This window comes from Aptenodytes forsteri, unplaced genomic scaffold (genome assembly GCF_000699145.1).
Source record: "Aptenodytes forsteri isolate BGI_AS27 unplaced genomic scaffold, ASM69914v1 Scaffold50, whole genome shotgun sequence".
NCBI lineage: Eukaryota > Metazoa > Chordata > Aves > Sphenisciformes > Spheniscidae > Aptenodytes > Aptenodytes forsteri.
The window spans coordinates 2,209,671-2,231,487 of record NW_008795126.1 but is presented as its reverse complement, the minus strand read 5'-3'; the positions used below and the strand labels follow the sequence as shown (position 1 = coordinate 2,231,487).

The 21,817-nt window shown below is 46.5% G+C and overlaps 1 protein-coding gene across 1 annotated transcript in view; it reads left to right on the top strand.

The window, feature by feature from the left end:
• Nucleotides 1-1,120: 1,120 nt before the first annotated feature.
• ATP2C2 (ATPase secretory pathway Ca2+ transporting 2) overlaps nt 1,121-21,817 on the top strand; it is a 29,761-nt gene continuing 9,064 nt past the window's right edge. Inside the window, exons 1-16 of the mRNA XM_009277291.1 lie at nt 1,121-1,219; nt 8,256-8,366; nt 9,698-9,814; nt 11,622-11,711; nt 11,794-11,829; nt 11,922-11,983; nt 13,181-13,289; nt 13,370-13,519; nt 13,612-13,680; nt 14,569-14,644; nt 14,890-14,956; nt 16,210-16,334; nt 18,330-18,427; nt 19,164-19,265; nt 19,917-20,006; nt 21,432-21,533. Of these exons, the coding sequence (XP_009275566.1) occupies nt 1,121-1,219; nt 8,256-8,366; nt 9,698-9,814; nt 11,622-11,711; nt 11,794-11,829; nt 11,922-11,983; nt 13,181-13,289; nt 13,370-13,519; nt 13,612-13,680; nt 14,569-14,644; nt 14,890-14,956; nt 16,210-16,334; nt 18,330-18,427; nt 19,164-19,265; nt 19,917-20,006; nt 21,432-21,533 (1,503 nt within the window). The remainder of the gene's footprint in view (nt 1,220-8,255; nt 8,367-9,697; nt 9,815-11,621; nt 11,712-11,793; nt 11,830-11,921; nt 11,984-13,180; nt 13,290-13,369; nt 13,520-13,611; nt 13,681-14,568; nt 14,645-14,889; nt 14,957-16,209; nt 16,335-18,329; nt 18,428-19,163; nt 19,266-19,916; nt 20,007-21,431; nt 21,534-21,817) is intronic.

The window sequence follows — 21,817 nt, the reverse complement described above, 5'->3', positions numbered from 1 at the left end:
CTAGACTGGTGGGACCTGGGAGGTGAAGATAGGCAACACTGAAATGCTCCATGGGGAAAACACTAGTTTGATGGAAGTTGGCCACGTTTTGGGTACTGTGGGCTGTCACACAGGTAAGGGTCTGGGGTTTTGGTCCCATCATGGCCCAGGTGTCACCACCTCTGCTGCCCCAGAGGTAGGAAGGAGGCACCTGGATGTCCTAGGAGAAAACTATTCTTCTGCAGAAAACACATGTTTTTCTCTGACTGGGAATGATATTTATTCCCTCAGTGCAGTTTCTACTGTCAAAGGAGGGTCTTAATCTCATAGTTTACACCTTAGAGACAATTTAAGCCTAAGTGAATCCTGTAGTCATGATGCCTGGGGGAGGATGTAGGTGTCCTGGTGCAAACCAGAGCACGATGCTCCCTGACAGGCAGCTATGAATCTTCAGAAAGGATGTAACTGGTTAACTTCAGCCATATGTTGAGAACCACCATGAAAGCGCTCCCCTCTACCGAGTGAAAGTGTTGTTTCTTAATGAATGAGCATCACATATTCACACATCACGCATTTATGCCCTCTCTCCGATGTAAATACTTATAAATACCGGCGTTATGCTGACTGGAGTGTTTCTCAAGGAGGATTTCCCCAGCCTGGAAGTTTACAAACAGGCTCGGCAGTGTGTGTAACCCGTCTTGCCTCTGCACGCAGCGGCCTTGGCAAAACAACCTCCCTATCTGCCTGCCCAAGATGTAGCACCTGCCGACACTCCTCCCGCAACAATTTTTCAGAGGGCGGAGGAGAACATAGAGCTGCAAGACCTCAACCTGCTCTTCGGGTGCCAGCCGTGCACACACGTAGGGCCACCTCACTCCTGTATCAGCCACGGTCTTAAACACAGACGAGCTTCCCCTGCCAGGGTTTTATGGGCGAAGCATCCTGTGTCGCTGCTCGAAGGGTGCGCAGCCTCCCTCCAGCACCTGCGGTCGAAGGCGTGACTTGGCGGCAGGTAAACGCTGCCTCTCCCTACCCGTAACCATAGCCCCGCGCTTGCAGGGGAATTCGAGCCAGCGCTGCCGGCGGCGGGTGGCACCGTCCCTGTGGCCCCTGGGGTGCTTCCCGCTGCTGTGCAGCGAAGATGGTAGAAGGAGGTTTCACCAAACTCTTCCAGAAAAGGTCGTTTTTCCACTTTGCACAGAAATATCAGCCCCTTGGGAGCGGCGAGCCGGAAGAGGAGGTGAGGATTGCCTATGCCTCTTGCCTGGACCTGCTGAAATAGTTTGTGTAATTGGCATTAAATTTGTCTAGTATGTCTGCTTTGTCCCACCGGTAACTTGATATTGCTGCTGCTGTGCTCTCCTCTCTCTGCTATTGCTGCTGCTGTGCTCTCCTCTCTGCGCCGAGTCCCTATGCCTCTTGCCTGGACCTGCTGAAATAGTTTGTGTAATTGGCATTAAATTTGTCTAGTATGTCTGCTTTGTCCCACCGGTAACTTGATATTGCTGCTGCTGTGCTCTCCTCTCTCTGCGCCGAGTCATTCCCTGTACAACAGGCGACGAGATTAATGATGTTTACCAGGCAGCGGGGTGAGATGGGGATACTAGTTTCTATGCGATACTCCCAGGACGTATAGCTCAGGCCAAAGTCCTGGCCAGGAACATTGTTCTCTGCACTGAGGAGGTTCAAAATTAACAACAGTCGTAGCAGAGCAAGTGCCGTGAGGCCCATGGGCGCTGTGTGGGGTGCTTGCACAAAACGCAAACGCTGTCTCAGCAGAAGGGTGAATGAAGAGCGAGGCTAACCCTGTCCCCGGGGGTACCCCCTGCCACCGGTGCCAGTCACGGGTGGTGGGCTGTGACCCCTCGTCTGTCTCTTGTGTTGCTGCAGTCATTACTCGTAACGAACGGCCGAGAAGAGCTTTAGCTCAGAGCTGTGGAGTCCACTTTGAAATAATGCTTTCTTTGCTTGAAAAATGCTGATGTATGAACATTCTTTTTTTTCCCTCCTCCCTTCACTACCTCTCCTCGGTGCAGATGGACCAAAGAGTGCCCGGTGGCGATTTAGGTGTCACATTTGCTGTTCTTGGCTTTTTGCCACAAAACCTTCAGGACCAGGATTATTTTATTATCACGTTTGCTCAGCACAGGGATCTCCATTGCTCAAGCCCCATTTTGTTCTCCCACACGACAGATTGGTTGGGTGCCCTCCCACGTAAACCTGATTTGTCTAATTCCTTCAGCATGCAGGCTTAGCCCTTAGTCCCGTCCCAACAAGCACCATCTACACACTTTTGAGATATTCATGTTCTTTTCCGTGGCTGTCTGACTGAGGTCTTTTCTCAGATGTTATTTCAGCTAATCCTCTGCTCTCTTCTGAGTCTCGTCTTTCCAGTATGGGGGTTGGTCAGTGCTACAGGGAGACGAAAACAAGACATTGAGCAGTGCGTTGTGCAATGCTACTCTACAGTACTTAAACATAGCTCAAAATCCCAGGAAAGGAAGATCTTGTTGAGGTTACAGAAAGTGTCTGTCATCTCGCTTTGATGGGAAGCTGAGATTTCTGACCGTACATAGGTAGGAGGCCACCAGCAATTAGTCTGGCTTGTTCTTTGGCGGTACCATTTCTGTTGCGCCAAAATAAATGATACATATTTACTTCCAAATATAAACCCTTCTTGAATTTTAGCTCTGGTCCGTGCAGAGTGTGATACCTTTATAACAGGACAGGGAAATGACCGGCGTTTTGGCTACAGGGGTAGGAAGTAGGCAGCAATGTGAAATGACAACAGGAGCTTGATAAATCAAGAATGTATTCTCAGGTTATGATTTAGGCTGGTGAATGACTCACATTTCCTCTAAGGATGGTATTTTGCTTCTTTATTTGAAAACAGAGCACTTTCAGTCTTATAGAACTTTTGAGTATTTTGGTCAAAGGGTTGTCCTGGGCCTTAAAGATGTGAGTCCAGGTGATCTGATGGGACTCAAGCCAGGATAAATACACAAATTGTGGGTTGTGAAGGAAAAGCCCTGGCGCTGGTAGCTGCGAGGTGATGGCCAGCTCACAGGCTCTGGTGATGGTGTTATCTGGAGAGGGCAGAACAGTTAACTTACACATCAAAGCACAGGCACAACCTGTGTCTAGACTCTGCCGTATACGGTTTCAACTCTTTTTCTACAGTGGCCCCTTCAGAATCACAGGAAATTTTTGTGGTGCCAATTTACAGTTTATGAGAACCATGTGTTTCCTGCAGAAATCTGAAAAACATCCAAAAATTTTTCTTCTGAGCATCCAAGTGTGTGTGTGTGTGTGTGTGCACGTGTGCACAAGCACACGTACCTGTGCGTGTATGTGTGTTTGAAAGTGAAAAAAAACCTCTGTGCACTGTGTGGGTCACATCTCCTTTTCCTTTGACCATGTACCAGGGTCACCCCCGTGGCACCCAGTGCACCCAATGGATACAGACAAGGGCAGATTTCCCGGGGGGCTGCAGCCCTCAGCTCCCAATAGTTTTTAACCTGATGAGATGGGTGGGTTTTGTAACACCATCCAGGGCAATCTGTCCATCTCCGCACTGTGGGGTGGTCTCCCTTTCGACACACGGTGCCGCTGGGACCGGCGATGCTCAGCCCCCGTCCCTCCCCAGAGGGAGGGAGCCGTATACGCAGTCACAGGCCTCCCTCTGCCTCCTTCATCCCGAAATAACTGAAGCCCAGGGCAAGATGGAAACACCTTTAAGGTCTTGGAGAGCATCAGGATGGGAGAAGACTTCGTCATGGATATCTACTGCCAACCCACCAGGGACCTGCTGTGATTTAGGGGCTTTTTCTCTTGGCTTTAGAAAGAGCTGGCTCCCACCCCAGGCACGTCTGGGTAGTAGATTTTAGTGCATTAAGATCTTCAGAGTTTCTGGACTTTTCCATTGCAATTGTTCCATTTCTCCTCACCAAAACCCCTTTTGATCCTTTCCCCCACCACACCTGATCCATTCAGGATTCAGTAGCCATGAGATGGAGTATGGGTATTTCCCAGCCCTGTCCTACGTTCAGGGCTAAATTGCTACTCCAGTTTGGGTTGAGGCTTTTTTCCATTTCAGGTTTCATACCAATCATCATTTATCTCCTGGAGACTTTCACAGGCTCCATATCCTCCTGGATATGCAGAGCATCCTTATCAGAATAGTTTTATTATCATGCAGGTACCTATTTTTTTATATGCCCTCAAAATAAACTAAATAGTGCAGCTTTCCTTCCAGGTGACAAAAGAAGGACCGTGGGATCGCCTCTGCACAGCAGAGACACAGGATTCACTTACACACATGTGTGTTTACAGCCCCTTAGAGGTGTCGAGCCCAATTCCTCGCTTCTGAAAAGCTTCCAGCAGGCAAGGAGTTAACTCCCTCCCTCTCTCCACCTCCCACAGGTTTTTGGGCTGAGGGCTTGCAGCACCTCCCTCCCAGGAGACCTTATATATGGAGTTGCCTTAAACTCTTGAGTTTTTAGGGGGTTTTGGGCCTGGGCGGGACTGGTTTGGGTGGGTGAGGAGGCTCCTCAACTGGGATCGCTGTTGGCTGTGGAGCTGCAGTGACAGGGTTTTCCTGCAGGGATGGCAATGCCATCTTTCAGCTCAAGGGGCTTTGCTTTAGATTAAAAGGAGCTGGATGATCTTTTTCTTCAATTAAGAAGAAAAAAGAAAAAAAAAGCCAGGTTTGAGCAGGAGCAAGAGAGGAGTGAGGGTGAGGGGAGGGGCACGTGCAGCTGGGGGCAATAAGCCCAAGGTTTGGGCACTGCCCACCCAGCCTGAGTCAGCCCTCCAGTACCCCTGGGGGAAACTTAAAATCCAGGGCATAGTTTTAAAGCAGCTTTTCTGGAAAACCCTTGGCTTTTTGCACGAAGTGTCTATTTTGAGGCTTATATCTGCAAGCAGGGAGACCAGAGGCTTTACTTCACGTAGAAAGTCTGCAATTCTGCGATAGACGTGCGATGGGGGAGTGAGAAACTGTGCGAGAGGAGCTGAAACCACAGCAGTGGGTGGGAAACGGCTGGGGGCTCCGATAACGAAGCCCAGTGAGGCAGCCTCTCGCTTGCAGGGCTGTGGTTTGCTCTGGGTTGGTTTCTGCATGCTGCCTGCACCCCTGAAACGCAGGTCCTCCGCCTGCCACATGCACCAAAAAAAGCAATGCAAAGGGCTTTTGCGGGAATGGTTTGATTTATTTCTTTTAGTGAAGATGAAGAATATAAAAGAGGGTTTCTGCTTAACGTTTTAAAGGGCTTCTTGTTAGACTAAGTAACCCAGCCCACTTTTGACTGGGTTACAATATATTAGCTTGGTCTAAAGTAATCTAAGACAGGGGGGAAAAAATATGCAAAACCTCAGTAAAGGCAGAGGTGGGGGGGTAAATCCCGAGGACTGATCTTTTGGGCTGTTTGCCAGAGTATACAGAAAGGGCTATGTGCTCTGCAGAAAGCCCCATGCTTTCTTCCTTCCCGCATGGGCTGCTCGGCACGACAATTGATGGATTGTTTCAGGGCGAGGGACGTGGAGGCAGCAGCACAGGTACCGGCAGCACCGGGCATGCTCCGAGGTGCGCTGGGGCAGGCTGCTGCATGGGTTCCAGCCATGACCAGCTGCTCTTTACAGCCTCCAATGTCTCCTGATCTTGCAAAGCAATAGATAAACTAATAATTTTATTTTTTTTTTTACTTCTTCCTGCCCTGCTGTATGGAGTCGTGCACTCTTGTGCTTGAGTTATGCCTAAAGGATAAAGGTTAAAAATGTAAATGGATAATGTTGATAGCCCACATCTGTTTTACAATGTAAGTAGAAAAGAAAGTAATGCACAACGAGAGGTTAGTTTATGAAGAGGTTTGCTCAGGACACTGCCTGGTGCCTAACAGACGTGGGGTGGGATGTGCTTAGGGGCAAAGGGGCTCTGCACCGGCAGCGCCTTGCAGGGGAGGAGGGAGATGGGGCTCCGCGGATGCATTTCCAACTTGTGCGTTGCTGGAGCTGTTCACCTGGCAGGAAAAGCTGTGCCACGTTCGTCCAGCGGAAATCACTTACAGGCCTAAGTTAATCAACGCAAACTAACTCATCCCAATAAAGCTGTTCATTTCACAGCAGCCCCCGACTGTAAGGAGCACGGAGCTGCCCGCGTATCTATTGATCTGCAGCCAGCGTATCTATTGAGCTGCAGCCAGCGCTGGCTGCGTACAGCTGGGGCACATCCATACGCTTTTGTCATTCATTTCCTCCACGCCTTTTCGAAGGTAAATATTAGTGATAGAGCTGGGCCCTGGCTTCCCCCGCTGGCTCTGAGGGACTGTAGGCATGTTACCCTCGTGCCTGGGTCTCTTCCCACCCTCCGGCTCCTCTAATTAAAATTTAAACTCCTTCAAGGCAAGGCTGTGCCTTGATACCTGCATGTGCCACCAGCAGCACAGAGGAGCCCGTAGAAACCGCGTTAATCAAATCAGCAGAGTAATGAATGCAAGGTATGTTTCTATATGTGACAGCCCTGTATTTTCTTCCCAGCAAGTCCTTCCACCTCCTTAGGTGCATGGGTGGCTTGCGGCCTTGCAGGGTCTGGGAGTCAACAAAGTTACATGGAACCGATGAATTTGCACAAGTAGGAATAAATCATCAGTTTTAAAGATGGAAGGACATTTTTTTGCCCTTTCTAGGGATGTCTGTTAAGGAAATGTTGAAATAAGGGTGCTGCCTGGTGCTAGTACACCTCAAAACGGTGGAGAAATACTGCAGGTTCTTTGGGCAAAATGTGGTCACCAGCGTGAGGGATTTATGGAAGCGGGAAAGTCCTTGGAAAACTTGGGCAAATTGCTGGGGTTTTGGAAAGGCAGGTTGTTCCTGGGGCAAAATGGCTCCTGAATGAGCACTGCACAGACCAAGGGATCACAGCAAACTCTTCCGCGTTTCTGCTGGGAGCAGGTCAGTGCTGGTATCTCATGTGTTAGCAGCTGTACTGTGGGTCAGTAAACAGCGATAAAAAGGGGGCTGCAACGTATGGACGTGGCAAAAGCCTTTTTAAGGAGCAGGGCTTAGAGATGCTCCTATCTCATCTGCTACGAGCTCTCCAGAAGCCAGAAGACAGAAACTGATTCTGTGTACCCACGTGAGCGAACAGCCAAAGAGATTTTCTGCATTTATCTCGGGCTTTAGATTGCAAAACACTGGATGTTCCTAGAAACCTCCTGAATATTCATAGAAGGGCTAATTCTCCAAATAACACTGCAGGCATCTCTGAAGTCCTCCAAACCCTTGCTCAGGTGCTGATGAGCCGGACCTGAATGTTTCCCCCAGCAAACACCCCAGGGTGCTGGTAGCAGGGAACTGGTGCCAAATTCCTTCCGCCCTGCCGAGCGTGAGCTGGCCGCAGGGCTGAGCTCTGCCAGGGGCTGAGCACCACGCTCTCTCGAGATCCCTCTCATAACAAACAGGCGATTTTGTGCTTTATGAATGAAAGCAAATGGGAATGGATTTTCCTGTCCCTTGGGAAGGGTGAGATTTCTCCCTCTCCGTACTTACCCTGCAACAGCGATCACACCACCTCCACCGTGGGCCTGGCTGAGATTTCAGGGGATGCTGCTGCTCTGGAAAGAGCATTTTGGCAAAGGAGACAGGGGATCCCGAAAGGGAAGAGAGGTCAGGGTGCTAAGCCCCTGGGTGCTGGGAACTCGGCGCAGCCCTCAGGCTGCCTGGATGGGACAGGAGGGGTTTGTCCTGCTCAGAGGCATTTGCAGAGCCAGTGGTGGAGGAAAACAGTTGTGCAGACGGGAGAGGAGACTTTTGCTTTCTCCCACTGGCTCAGACATTTCTCTAGCTTACGTTTTCTGTTCATTTATTATGTCTTTAACAAGGGAAAAGGTTTTTTCCTTGCTCTGAGCACTGAGCGTGCAGTGGGCTGTGAGACACTGGCATGGAAAAATGCTCATCTCGGGCAGGATACCTGCAAACAGCAGAGCCCGGCACACTTTTCTGACCACGGTGGTGGCGTGTGCTTGTCTTTTTGGTGATCCGGCTCCTAACAGCCTTTCTTTCCACTACAAGATTGTGCACCTGGCTTTGGGGCTGTAATGAAGATTAATTAGTGAACATTATAAAGCGCTGTGATTTAGGAAGTGTTTTAGCTAACTGTGGAGTCACACGGCTGGCAAGGTGAGGGAAGGGAGTGGGATTAAGGGAGGAAGCAAAGAGATGCTGAAACGCTTTTATGAACCGTGCTCTTGCCTAACGATTGCTTTATCTCGTTTACTCAGACCCATGAGGAGTGTGAGCTGAAAATAGTTGAGCAGGAGAAGGAGGTGACAGTTCTGCCCCCGAAAGACGCATGTAAATGCCACAAAGACGACTTGGCAAAAGCTTTAAACGTAAGGGTTTGTAGAGGTCTTTGTGAACATAGCAACGCAGTCTGTGTAATCTGACTCTGGGAAGAGACCGAGCAGAAAAATTGGTCTTTGGTTTCCTGTGCAAACTCCTGGACTGCCCAACGCCTCTGCCTTTACGTGGGACGAACCCTCGTGTTGGCCGTGCTCGAGGCTCAGCATTGGGCATTTGTGCTTCACTTTGTCCTGGGGAAGGATTTCACCGAAGTGAGGGGGTCTGTGAGCTGCAGGTGAAAGAGTTCAATTGTCCAGCCTGGAAAATGAAGCGCTCGCAGTGCTCTGCCAAGGCTGGCAGAGGAGCCCCAGGCGCAGGCTGCACAGCTTACCCACTTGAATTGTCGGCAGCTCCTTGGAAAACGTTGTGCAAATGCACACAACGCTTCTTCCCCTGCTTTTCGTAGCAGGTTTCGTTTCAGAGGCAAAACTCATCACATTTATTGGCCTAGATGACTTCTCAAAGGCTTACTTGCAGCTTGAATTGTTAGATTTAAATTCACCTCGCCATCCCTACCCCAAGCAAACAGCGAAGCTGTAGCCGTCACCTGGTTCAGCTCGTGCTGAGACCCGCTTGCCCACGCGGAGCGGGGAGATCAGCCCTGGCAGGGAAGTTTGCTGGGGCAGGACCGGCCGCTCTGCCCCGGCCCCACTCGAGCTTCCCCGCAGCTGCGGCGTGGACGTAGCCGGAGGGATGGGGGGACGCTGGGGCTCAGGAAGAAAACTCCGGTTACTCGGTCTGCACTGGAGTTTGCCCTTGGGCACATCTGATGTGATAACTCACGCTTAACCCCACGTATGAAAAATATATGGAAATTTGGAAAGGCTGAGTCCCCACGACCAGGGAAAGCTATAAAGCTTAGTGATATTTTGGTGTCTGACCTTGCTATTTTGTTAAATCCAGGCAAAATAGATCTTATTCCTTCTCCATTTGTTCTGTTTGAATTTTGTAAGGGTATTTTTATTTTTATTTTTTCTTTAAATGTACAGTGAAACCAGAAATCAATTCTTTCCTTTACTATTTTAGTTTTCTAATTTGTCATCTATTGTATGGTTTCTCATTTGAGGATTTTTTTTTTTTTTAATTAACTTGTGCTTACTTTATGGGTTTCTATGATGGTTGATGGTAAAGTTTTATAGTTTAACAAAAATAAATACCTAAACCGAAAAACAGTGGATAGATTTGTTTTTTTGTGGGGGACTGAACCATGAACATCTTGCCCAGTCTGCTTACAGGTTTTTAACATAACTTTGCCTTAAGAAGTTTTTTATAACTATTCTACAATATGTAATGTTTGGGTTTTTTTTAAATTTCCTTCTAGGTTGACTTACAAACTGGACTCTCTGAGTTTTCTGTGCTACAGCGCAGGTTAAAACATGGCTGGAATGAATTTTCAGTAGAGAATACAGAGCCGATATGGAAGAAATATCTAGACCAGGTAAGGATTTTCTGCATATACTCTCATTTCCTGGCAAAAACCCCTGTCTGGGTTGGCCTAAGTATGTCTCTACATTGAAATATTCAGGATTTCTGCTTCCACGGATTCAGCCTTGGAACAGGATGTGCTTCGGATACAGAAACTGTCTGTTCCCCCAGGAAAGCCATTGTGAGATTCAGATGCGGGATCATTTAATGTCAAGTCAACATCTTAAAAACAAAAACCTTTTTATCTCCACGCAGCCCACAAATCAAAAGCCGTAGATCAGTGACCTGATTTCTGGAGCGTATTTATTCCCTTTAAGGCAAGTGATAAAATCATGAAAGGTTTGAGGAAAACCAATAGTAGCTGAAAGCCACCCTGATTTCAGTTACCCCAGTGAAGGAAAGCCCTAAAGGTCCAGCAAAAGCAGAGGCAGTTGTAGAGCTCAGGTGAGTGTTAGCGTCTCTATTAGCAACACGGCAGTAACGGGTACATCCATACACGGTGCCATGCGTGGTGAAGATCCACGATTTCAATCCAGCTGCCCCCAAAAAGCCAGGCAGAAGGTGGTATTTGCGATCTTATTTTTCCCCAGCTGAGTTATCCTTGAGCTTTGCTTTTATTAACTGGTTCTCATCAGTATTTAATGCACCTTTCACCTCTCTTTTAGGGCTTTTAACCAAGCAGGAGGGGTCGTCTTTTTGTTGTTTATTTTCAACCAGCAATTTGACTGATTTTCTTCTTGCCGGGTCATGAAGATTTTAGTTGCTTTGGAAGACTTTATTTTTATTTCACGTATTTTTCTATGTGATCAATATTCTTTAAGCACTTTGTAACCATCACTAGGTCTCTTCAAAGATTCTTTTATTCTTAATAAAAAGTGAGATGGTGGGTGTTTTCTGGTCATCCTTAACAAGCTCTTTCTCCTATGGGGACACCAAGCGAATTCTTTAGTGCATCTCTGACCCTTCCGCAACCTGTTGGTGTCTCTGGAAGAGCTGCTTGCAGTCCCACACCGTTCACACCTCTGCACGTGAGCATCGTCCCTCAGCAGATGTGGCTTCTTCCAGCTGCTATTTTTTGTAAAGCCTCCCCTTCAGCCCAGTCTTTCTAAAGAGAAACAAAGGGACTTTCATCTTCGGCTTCAGCAAGGAATAAGTTTAAACCTTGGCTTTCCTACCGTGCATCGCCACGCATCTGTTACCCAAAACAGGCAGTCTTGTCTTTGCCTGACTTAATTCCCTTACATCAATTCCCACATTAGCTAAACGGAGCTGTAACTTTCTCAGGTAGGAGAAAGGTCCTTAAAATCTGTGTTTAAAAGTGAAAAAAGTGAGGATCTGACTCCTGCAGCCCTGGGTCCAGCACAGAGTTTAGCAGATTAATTAAAGGGAAAAAAAAAAAAGAAAAAAAAGAAAGAGGATTTCTGGTTTCAAATTCTAAAAAGACAATAAAGTTTTTGTTTGTACCTATCGTGCCTCCAAGGAGCTTTTAGAGTCAGTCCTGCGCTGTATGTCTGCAAAGGTGAGCCGAGCCTGCGCAAGCAGGGGAAAAGAGAGGAAACTCATGTCTTTTGGTGTGAGCCCCTGCCTTGTCCTGCTGGTCCCTGATGCCGCCTGTCCCCTGTACGGGCGCAGGATCCGGCTTCAGCCCAACCACAGGTGCTGCACCCTCTCTGTCTGGGCAGAGCGATGCTGCTGTCATGAGCAAGGAGGGTCTCTGCAGCAAAACCACATGTCTAATCCTTCCCGAAGAGGTCTGAGGCCAGCTCAGCTTCGGCAGTGCCATATTTAACTTTATATCGCAATTTGTTTATTTTTTTCAGTTCAAAAATCCCCTCATTCTCTTGTTGCTGGCTTCCGCTTTAGTAAGCGTCATCACGAAAGAATTTGAGGACGCCGTGAGCATCGCCATGGTAGGTGGCACCTCTCCTGCAACCCAACCCTTCGCTCTCCGAAGCTGGTGTGCCCACACCTGTAATGCCTCTTTGTTCACAGGCAGTGCTCATCGTGGTCACCGTGGCCTTCATCCAGGTACATTAGCCGGAGCTCGGCTCCGCAGCCGGGGCTGCCATGAGCGAGCCTGCTCGTGTAACTTGGCTTTCTTCTCCTTTCTCGTTTAAAAGGAATATCGCTCGGAAAAATCTCTGGAAGAACTTAACAAGCTGGTGCCCCCCGAGTGCAACTGGTGAGGCATGCCTGGCTCAGTGGGTTTTAGGAGGGTTTGGGTTATGAGAGCAGAACCGACCGGTGAAGAAAATTACTTCAGGTTGTCATGCACATAAGAAGAACCCGGTGTCTGGAGGAGTGGCACCGTGTGCGGGTGCAGCTGTAAGGCACGGTGAAAGGGGATGAAATAACTCTGATTTTTAAAGTAGGCACCCAGTGGAATTGAATAAATGCTGAGAGACAGGAGGGTCCCAGAAACGTCCTGCTCCACACCCTGCATAAGGGTCTCTGCAGCCTCTTGCGTGTCGCTGACTCCCTGTGCAGGAAAAACCTCACCTGCATGTTTTTTTGGCTTTGGGATAGTTTTGCCCCCGGGAGATGATTGGCACAAAACGGCTTGTGAGCGGAGGTGCACGTGGGCCGGGTTTCCTTGCCCACGCCTGCCCGTCGCTGCAGGTACGGGCCGGGCACGGGCACAGCAGGTGTTTCGGTGCAGATCGGCCACACACGAGTGCAGTCACGCCGTTGCCCGTGGAGCAGTTGTAGGGTGTATCAGATACCGCTTCCCTGACTGCTCTGATGTTCGGTATCGGTGCTTTAGATTACAGGAAACACTTTTCCCACTTGTGTCTTTGCTAATCAGTTTTCTCACAGCCAACATAAATAAGCTGTGAGGCTCAGAGAAACCTTGCACTGCAAAAGCAGCATGGGGTTTTCTTCTGGTCCAAAGTTCACCCAGGTTTGGATCTTATGAACACCACTGTTTGTTCTTTATTTGTTTGTGATATGACACCATAAACATCTAACCACTTGAAAGGCTGTACTTTTAATACAATAGTGAAATGCCAGCGGTAATTCTAGCTTTAAACCCCTTCTTCTTAGGTTAAAGAATCTGCATTTCATTATTTAAAGCATGAGCCACAGGAAAATACACCATCTTGTCACTCCTATCTATTGTATAAGTATTGTTTAAGTTACTTATTGCTGAAATGCAAGTCTTCCATAACCTGCCCGTCTGTTTATGAATTAAAACTGAGCCCAAACTGAACATAATCATCTCTCCTCATTGTTATGAAGATTTTATGTTCTTATTTACTTTGGAAGCTCTCTGGGGCAGGGCTCTTGCTTTCTTGCCAGTCACATTCCCAAGCCTGCAGAAGGAATAAAAACCTCACAGCCTAGTTTTCGTCCTTCTTTTTCCATTTGTCTAATGTAGCCTGAGGGAAGGAAAACTGCAGCATCTTCTAGCGCGAGAGCTTGTGCCTGGAGATATCATATATCTGTCTGTTGGTGACAGGGTTCCTGCAGACCTCAGGCTGATAGAGGTAAATACAGCTATACGTACAAAGGACTGTTTTGGAAATTTCTTGTCTTAATAGTGCCAGAAATGTGCCTTTTTAATTAGGTTACAGATCTGCTGGTGGATGAATCCAGTTTTACCGGAGAAGCTGAGCCTTGCAACAAGACTGACGGTGTCTTACTGGAAGCCGGAGACATAACCACGCTGAGCAATGTTGTTTTCATGGGGACCCTAGTGCGATACGGCAAGGGAAAAGTGAGTCCTGTCAGCCTCGATCTTTTCCTTGACATTATTTACAGAATCTCTAGATTTTTTCATCTCCCCCTCTCTTTTTTCCCTCTTTTCAGGGTGTGGTTATTGGGACGGGTGAAAATTCACAGTTTGGAGAAGTGTTCAAAATGATGCAAGCTGAAGAGGTAAAAAAGTCTCTGTGTCTCTCTGGAAATGATGGATGTTCTGGATGAAAGTTTGTGAGGAAAAGCAGTTCCAAGGGTTAATGCACTGGATTCATTTCTGTTTCTGCTACAAAATGCCTGTGTGACTGAGGGACACCAAAGTTCTGTCTCCAGAAAAGAAGGCTATAAGCAGGATTTAGGCTTCTGAATCCAGACTTGTGATGCTCAGCTTGTGTCTAACTTGGTAGTCACCCAAACATCATGGTTTCTTCTTCCCCCTCCCCCCAACTTTCCACTACATATATAAAATTTTGCTTCTATACGTGCCAAAATTTCATGGGCCAGAGCTCTGAACCAACACAGATGAGGGTCTAGAAACTAGTTAACTCTTGATCTGTTAATGCAAGAAATCACAGCAAAGCAGAAGTGGATGCTTCTGGGTAATGTGTGTGCAAAGCCTCTGGGACAGGGATGGGGGTCCAGACTTTTTATCGCTGTCTCAGAGGCTTTGCACACACATTATCCAGTCCTCGACTCAGTTGCTAAGGTCCTTTTCCAATTTATCCCTTAGTCTGTCTCCAACTCAGTTGCTAAGGTCCTTTTCCAATTTAGCCCTTAGTCTGTCTCCAGACAGACTCAGCCCTTGGCTCCCCAGCTATAATTGAATATAATTCCTCTTTTTCTCCCACTTTTTGTCTGTCTTGAGTGCATTGAGGCAGAGACTCTCTCCCTGCGGGACAGTCTGTGCCCAGCAGACCCCGTTGGGGGTTTGGGGTGGGTATATCGGGCAGCTGTAGGGATCACGGTAATGATAACCAGGACTGTGTGGGTCTGTTGTTCTGGGCTGAGTGTCATCTTCTTATCTTATGTAACAAGCAAAGAAAACCAGCTATACTCTAATGTTTCCAGACCCCCAAAACACCTCTCCAGAAAAGCATGGACAGACTGGGGAAGCAACTCACTCTTTTCTCCTTTGGCATAATCGGTGAGTCGGACGCAATGCTCGTACTTGCATGGTCAGCTGTGAAAGCCCTCTGTGCTCCAGGGCCACTTTTTTCAAAAGTACTTGTTGATGTGGGTTACCTGGACTTTGGGGGTTCAAGCAGAGACACCTCGGAAAGAGAGATATGGGGGCCTCATTGCATACTTAGTTCCCCAACAACAGCTAAAGCAGGTTAGAGATTTATAAATTTCTTGAAGTTTTTTAATCGGATGGTTTTCCCCCACCAGGTTTAATAATGCTTCTTGGCTGGTTACAAGGGAAGCACCTCCTCAGCATGTTCACGATCGGAGTTAGGTAAGGACTGGAGAGCACCTTTCTCTTTGATTTCTAATGAAACACGTCCCAGGGAATTCCCTGTTCAAAACAATGGACATTTCATAAAAGAGAACTTGAGGAAGACCCTTCATAAATACATATTGATCTTGCACTGGTGAAATTAATGTGAGCTTTACAACAGAGTTTAGTAGAAAAAAATAAAGTTTGAGGGTTTATTTAATTTTGGAAATCAGTATTTTGAAAAGCTTCACTGGCTTTTCCAGCTCATCCTGCTGTGAATGTCCTTTCCTATCTGTACTATGAATTTAGTGGGAGTGTAGCAACAGCAAATATTAGTCTTTGCTGTTCTTACTGGATTTACGTCTAAACATAGGAATGTGCATTTTATGCGGCCTAAAAAGCATGCACAACCTCTTAATCAAGCATAATAAACCACGTGCTTTTAGTAGTACCCATAAAACCTATGTTTGGTTTTGTCATGGCTCTAAAATCAATCCTTTTTTAAAAGAAACTAAAAGTATTCTATGGAAATAAAACCAAAACCACGGATGAGAATACAACAGAGAAGCCAAACCGGCTCGGTGCCCACCTTCCTGTCTCCTGGGGGGATGTGGTGGCAAAGAAGAGTGTTTAAGCCTGAGTTTTGGAGAGCAGCCTATGGTTTTGAAAGTCCTCCTTGATTGCTTTTTGCACATACCTAGAAGTTCAGAGTTACTCAAGGAATAACTAAGGGACAGATACAGACTGTGTCTGGATTCTTCTAGCAAGTTAGGTGTTGCAGGTTGATGTTGCTCTGATTCACTGTGTGCAGCATGGGGACACCTGGGGAGCTGATTCTGTTCTGCCATAGCTTGTACCCACATGTAAGAGAGGAGATGAGGGACTGCGTGTGGCCAGGAGCCAGTAGCTAACGTGTGAGCCGTGTTGTCAAGGAATATTCAACTTCCATCCTCAGAAAGTTAAATAAATGAAATGAAATCCCACCCCTAAATCCCTACTTAGCCAGAAATTAATGCTCTTTGGCAATGTAAGGAAGAAAAGTAATTGCTCTGTCAAAATCATCCAGAAAAACATTGAAGGGTCGGATAAATATCCTGCTTTTGTATTTACAGTGTGCCAGGAGTCCCAGTGGTTAGCACTGCACACTCCCATTCAGATATGCATGTATAAGCAGGAAAACTCGCCCCATGGAAATGTCCCTTTGACAGGTTTTGGTCAGTACTTGTAGTTTGACCCCTGTGTTGAAGCTGTTTTCTCTCCGCTGTCCCCAGCCTGGCGGTGGCTGCCATCCCAGAGGGTCTTCCCATCGTGGTCACCGTAACGCTGGTGCTGGGTATTCTCCGGATGGCCAAGAAAAGGGTGATTGTGAAGAAGCTGCCCATAGTAGAAACCTTAGGTAAGGCTGCAAAGGGGCCACGCAGCTTGGTCATCTGCCAGGCTTCAAAATCTGAGCTGAATAGCAACGGGCTGGTCAAGTGAGCCTTGGTCTGATTAAAAAAATTAAATTTGGAGTATACTTACTGGGCCAGAGCAACCCACTCAGACTTAAATACATTTTCTACCCTGTGTTTCTCACCCTTTTCCCTTATTTCAGTGATATTAACACAGGCAGGTGCTAGGAATGGTGCAACCCAACCCATGGCACTGGCCCACGGGGAGCAGAGCACCTCTGCAGATATGCATGCCCTGGTCGGGTTGAAAGGCTTGGTTTCTCCTTCCTCCCCATTCTGTGGGATCATCCTGCAGGTCCATCCTGTCTGCTTCTTCAGTATCTGGCTAAAAAATCTTGCAGCCCCTCAAGTCGAGCCTGGTGGCGTAAACAAAACTATTTGTCCTTCCGCAGCGTGTGTGGCCGTCTCCCTGATATCCAAAAAGTCATGGAAAACAGGGACAGAAAGGACCTTGAGAAGGCATCCAGCCCATCCTCACAACTGCAGGGCAGAATGAACTGTAATGAAATTATTCTTTCACCTCCCCTTATCTTCAAATTGGCCCTTATTCCCAGGTCACTGTATTCCAGGCTTTGCTGCTCTGACCTTGGTCAGTATGGCAGTTATATGAAGGAGAAGACATGTTGTGTATTTAGTACCACTATTAAAAAGTACACTAAATGCCAAGCCTGGCCCGTGCAGTCACAAATATCTGCTGCACAGCCGGATCCTTCAGCTAAAATACGTCTTCCTTGGAAATGCTGCTATTGTTTGAACTGCCCTTGTTTGTTCTGCAGCTAAGGAATCTTATCACCCTTATTTTATTGTATCTGCCCTGACCCAGGACATCTGAAACGGCCTTATCTCATGAAGAATTTCGTTCTGGTAGGGCTGCGCCCAAACAGGTGTAACTGCCAGATGCCCGGCTACTCGGCAAGACAGCCTAAGCACGGCGAAAACTGTACTCTCCCACACATTAATTGTGCCATGTCTGTTAAACTTCTGAAAAGGAGAAAAATAAGCCGCCTTCTTTATCTGATTCTTTAATTGTCAGTAACTAAAAATGAAATATTGGAGGTGATAGCTTTGCTCTGTGCTAATCCTTCAAAACTGCGATTAATTTAATTGCAGCCCAATCTGCTTTATTCTCTCCAGGCTTTTACCTGGTGGTCATCATGCTCCTGGGGTCTGTGCCTAAGCAGCGCGGTCATCTTCAGAGCCAGGGAAGATATTCAGACTTAGAATGGAGCTGGAGTCTGATTCTTTTTTGCATTAAAGTCATTTTTCCCCTTCTTGGGAGTGGAAACGAGCCTGAATGTGGTGACTCAGCTAATTCACTCCTTTGCTGTATTGTGGTGTAAATGGGCCCTGGAAGAAATGTGCTTTACTGAAGCAGGATTGTCAGAGCAGGGCACGAGTGGGGCAGCTCCTGCTCTTAGCTGTGGATTTTAAAGTATTTTCTGTAGCAGTCTTTAACATGTCTACCCTCACAATCCCTTGGTGAGGCAGGGTAGAGCTGTTATTCCTGATTTAGAGAAGCAAGGGTTAAACGGCCCTTCTGAGGAAGCATGTGGCAGAGTGGGAATTTGACACGTCTTTTCAGAATATAACAGCTGTTCTGTTGTGTGATATTGCAGCTCAGAAACATTGATCAACTCCCTGGAGATCAATGCCTTCTCTGACTGCCCACTATATGATACTCAAGACGATGTGGCCCTCTTCTGATGTCTCCTACCACATCTCGCATCCAAATTATGTGCACGATACCCTGACGTGCACTCAAGTCCTTTCCTTACAACACCCTGTTAGAAAACTCATCCGTTTCTTGGTGCTTTCTCCCTTTTCTCACTGGTGCAGTTTGAGTGACGCTGGGGAAACACGTTCTCCCTCTTCTGGGGCCCTGAATCTCATTGTTCAGTTGCATTATTTATTAGTTCTGATTAAAAACTTTCCTGCATCAGGTTGCTGCAATGTCATCTGCTCAGATAAGACAGGCACTCTGACAGCCAACGAGATGACGGTGACTCGGCTCGTGACCTCGGATGGGTTCCAGGCAGAGGTATGGCCGAGGCGGTAATACGGACTTTCCTGTTCAAGCTCAGCAGGGCCAATTTGCTTTTAGTTCAATTAGGCCCAAATCAGGGATGCTGAGTCAGCCCCAAAACAAGCAGTTTCTTGCACATCACTGGTTCCATTAAGAGAAGGGACTTTTGTGGTGCTGGAGACAGGCAGAGGTGGGTCTGAGTGTACAAAAGCTGCTCAGATGCCTTAAACAAAGATGTTCATCGACATCATCTGCTGTTCTCTGCAATAACTGTAAATACTGAAACCTGCCACCGACCCTTGTGGGCCCATCTTCTGTAGCAATATTTATTATGCGAGTGACCTGATCCTTCCGCTTGGTTCATTTATCTGCGTGCAGAGTGGGTGAAAAATGCAGGGATGCAAAATGTAAGGCAGTGGAGACACAGGCCAGTCATCAGTAGGGTAAGACCAGTGAACCCACTGCTACCAAAGGGCTGGATCTCTTGACTGAGCTGCTGGAGACTTCTGAACTCATGGCGAACAAGTTCTGTATAAGACAAGCTGGTTCTTTTTGTTCCCATACAGCTGTTGTAAAATTATACTTTCATTATCTGCAGCCTTTCCTATAAGCATTGCTTTGAGCTAGAAAGAATAACCCCAGCACGCCTTCAAAATCAGAAATTCGCTCAAGTGCACCCCAACAGATACGGATGTAGGATAGTCCTGCCCGGCACTGGGAAATTTGCTCTTTCTGTCTCTCCCTTCCTCAGGTCAGTGGGGTGGGCTACAATGGAGAAGGAAATGTTTATCTTCTGCCATCAAAGGAGATTCTTAAAGAATTTTCCAACGTCTCAGTTGGGAAACTAGTGGAGGTAAGTATAAATTATAAACCAGATTGTCCTGTTTACATTCAATTTTCATTTGTACAGATCACTTTGGGTTATGAGCATGAAAAAAGCCACTTTTGTAACTCTAAAATGAACTGCCTTGCTAGAGCATTCTCGTGGAAAAGCTCTGAGTAATTGTGATATAATATCTGAAGCTTATGGGTGCAAGGTAGCAATCGTAAGACATGTAAAGGGAGACCAGAGTCATCAGCTTAAAGTGTCAATGACATTTTGGATAAAAATACAATTCTGGCAGAGGAGACACTGATTAATTTTACCACGTTCAGGTTTTTAATGTGGACAGATTCTAGACTTTAGCTAGCTACATAGTCAATATATAAACGTGCTGTGGTGGTCCCTGGGTTTCGTGTTAGCGTTAAATAAAATCTTGCACATTCAACTGTAGGCTAAAGCGGAGTGTTTGGGTAGTGAAATGATCTGAGCTGGAATCTCAAATGGAGGTTAGGTCTTATTCTATCCATACTGCACGTTAGAAGCAATAGGAGGAGAGACTAAGTTTTCATTTTCATGATTTATCAAGCTGGTTAGATATATATCGTGTTTTGCTTGATGTTAATTTATCCAAAATGTAACATTTTACCAAAATACAGCATATAAATATGTCCCTTTCTCTAGGCTGGCTGTGTAGTCAATAATGCCATTATCAGGAAAAATGGTGTGATGGGACAGCCCACAGAAGGAGCTCTCATTGCCCTTGCAATGAAGGTAAGTTTTAAAATTTTCCAGAACTTAAAAAAAAAAAAAGCTGGAATTATTAGGTCTGAGAGCAGTGATCAGACCCCTTCAAAGTCCCTGGACTGGTTTTAGTCTTCCTTTGTCTCTCCTCCCCAAGGTCATAGATGTACACCTCTCCCATGTAAACCTCTTGTCACAGACAAACACCTTCCCTGAGCTTCTGTGCTAACAGCAATAATTGTTTTGCTTGGTTAATCTGTGCAATTACGCTGCTTAATGGATTTCTTTCGGGCTTAGACCGGACGGCCTTTTTTATGTTTTCTACACATGCCAATTAAAAGTTCAGGAGGAAGACAAGAGAGTGAAAAATGAGCAAGAACAGGCCATATGAGAAAGCATGGCAGAGGGTCATCATCGATTTGGGTCATCTGCTAGCTTTTTACTTTTTTCTAGTCACATTTATGTAAAACAAGAATCTTTGATGAATATTGCATTCGTGCTCATAGGCAGAGGGCCATAAAACACCTCAGGTTATCATCTAATCAGCATTATGCAGCCTGTGATCCACAGACCTCAGGTGGGCTGTAAAGCACAGGAGGTGCCTGATGAAATGATGCACCTGCAAATGTCTGTTCTTACCTCTTGTTTTTAAAGCTTGTAACTCTAACAGTGAAACCACGATTTTTTTTGTAAAACAATGACATTTTATTTCCCGAAATGCTAAATTAAACTCTTCCTTCTGCTCTGCCATTCAGTAGCCAAGCCATAGCAGAATACGAAGGGGGTTGTCTCTTCTATTTTTTTTTTTTTTTTTTAATTTTTTAGTTTGGTGGGAGCCAGGGGAGAGAGAGACTGGAAGCTACTTCTGATCACTACCACTGCGCCTAGAGCACCACGCGTGCTGCTAAAGCAGGCGTGTATCGATTTGGACTGTCGTACTTCATAGCTGAAGGGTCGCCTTGTGGTGAATAGCTTTTTGAGTTTAACCCACCAGGAAATAATTTGAAACCACATCCATGACTGACCATTCAGTTATATGCAATTTCCCTTTTTCTTCCAAGTAGGGTGGCTGGGAAATAACCGAGGTGGGGGAGGCTGAGCCTGGGCTGGAAGAAACCTGCTCTGCCCATCCCTTAGCCGCAGGTTTAGGGAAAGGACTTGAGCCTCCTTTGACCCAAAGCCCTACCGAGACGGCAGTGCAGCTCCCTAGTTCTTGCAAAAGTCAACAGGGATCAAGCTTCAAACTCCAGTTTCATTTATCCCCTATCAGGCACCAAAAGGGAAAGATGGGTTTGAAAAATGGGGTTTACTCTCCCCATGCTTTCTCTTGAGCTCTGTGTTGTATGACTGCCTGGAAGTACATGGTCAACAGTCAATGCTTGTAATACGGAAAATATATACAAGCTTTGGCATTGTTCAGCATTACAGTGCTCTTTTTGTTTTACCTTACTTTAGATGGAATTACCTGACATAAAAGATATTTATGTAAGAAAGAAGGAAATTCCGTTTAGCTCTGAACAAAAGTGGATGGCTGTGAAATGCGCGCTGAAAAATGAGGTAAAGCAACCAATGGTGTTGGCTGGTTTCATGTTTCTAATTGTGCAGTTCAACAATGGGCATGAAATGGTATCTCTTTAGCAAATAATGTTTTCAGAAGTTAACTGTGTCAGGAGAAAAACTGAACAAACCTCAAAATTCCCAACTTGGGCGTAATTTTAGCTTGTAAAGCTGTGTTTGAATGGGAGAAGATAATACTTTTCATACAGTGGTTTGAGCAGAAAAACAAAAGCTTTTCAGAAAGATACGATGTTTGGAAGAAAATGTTGGCCGTTTTTCCCTTG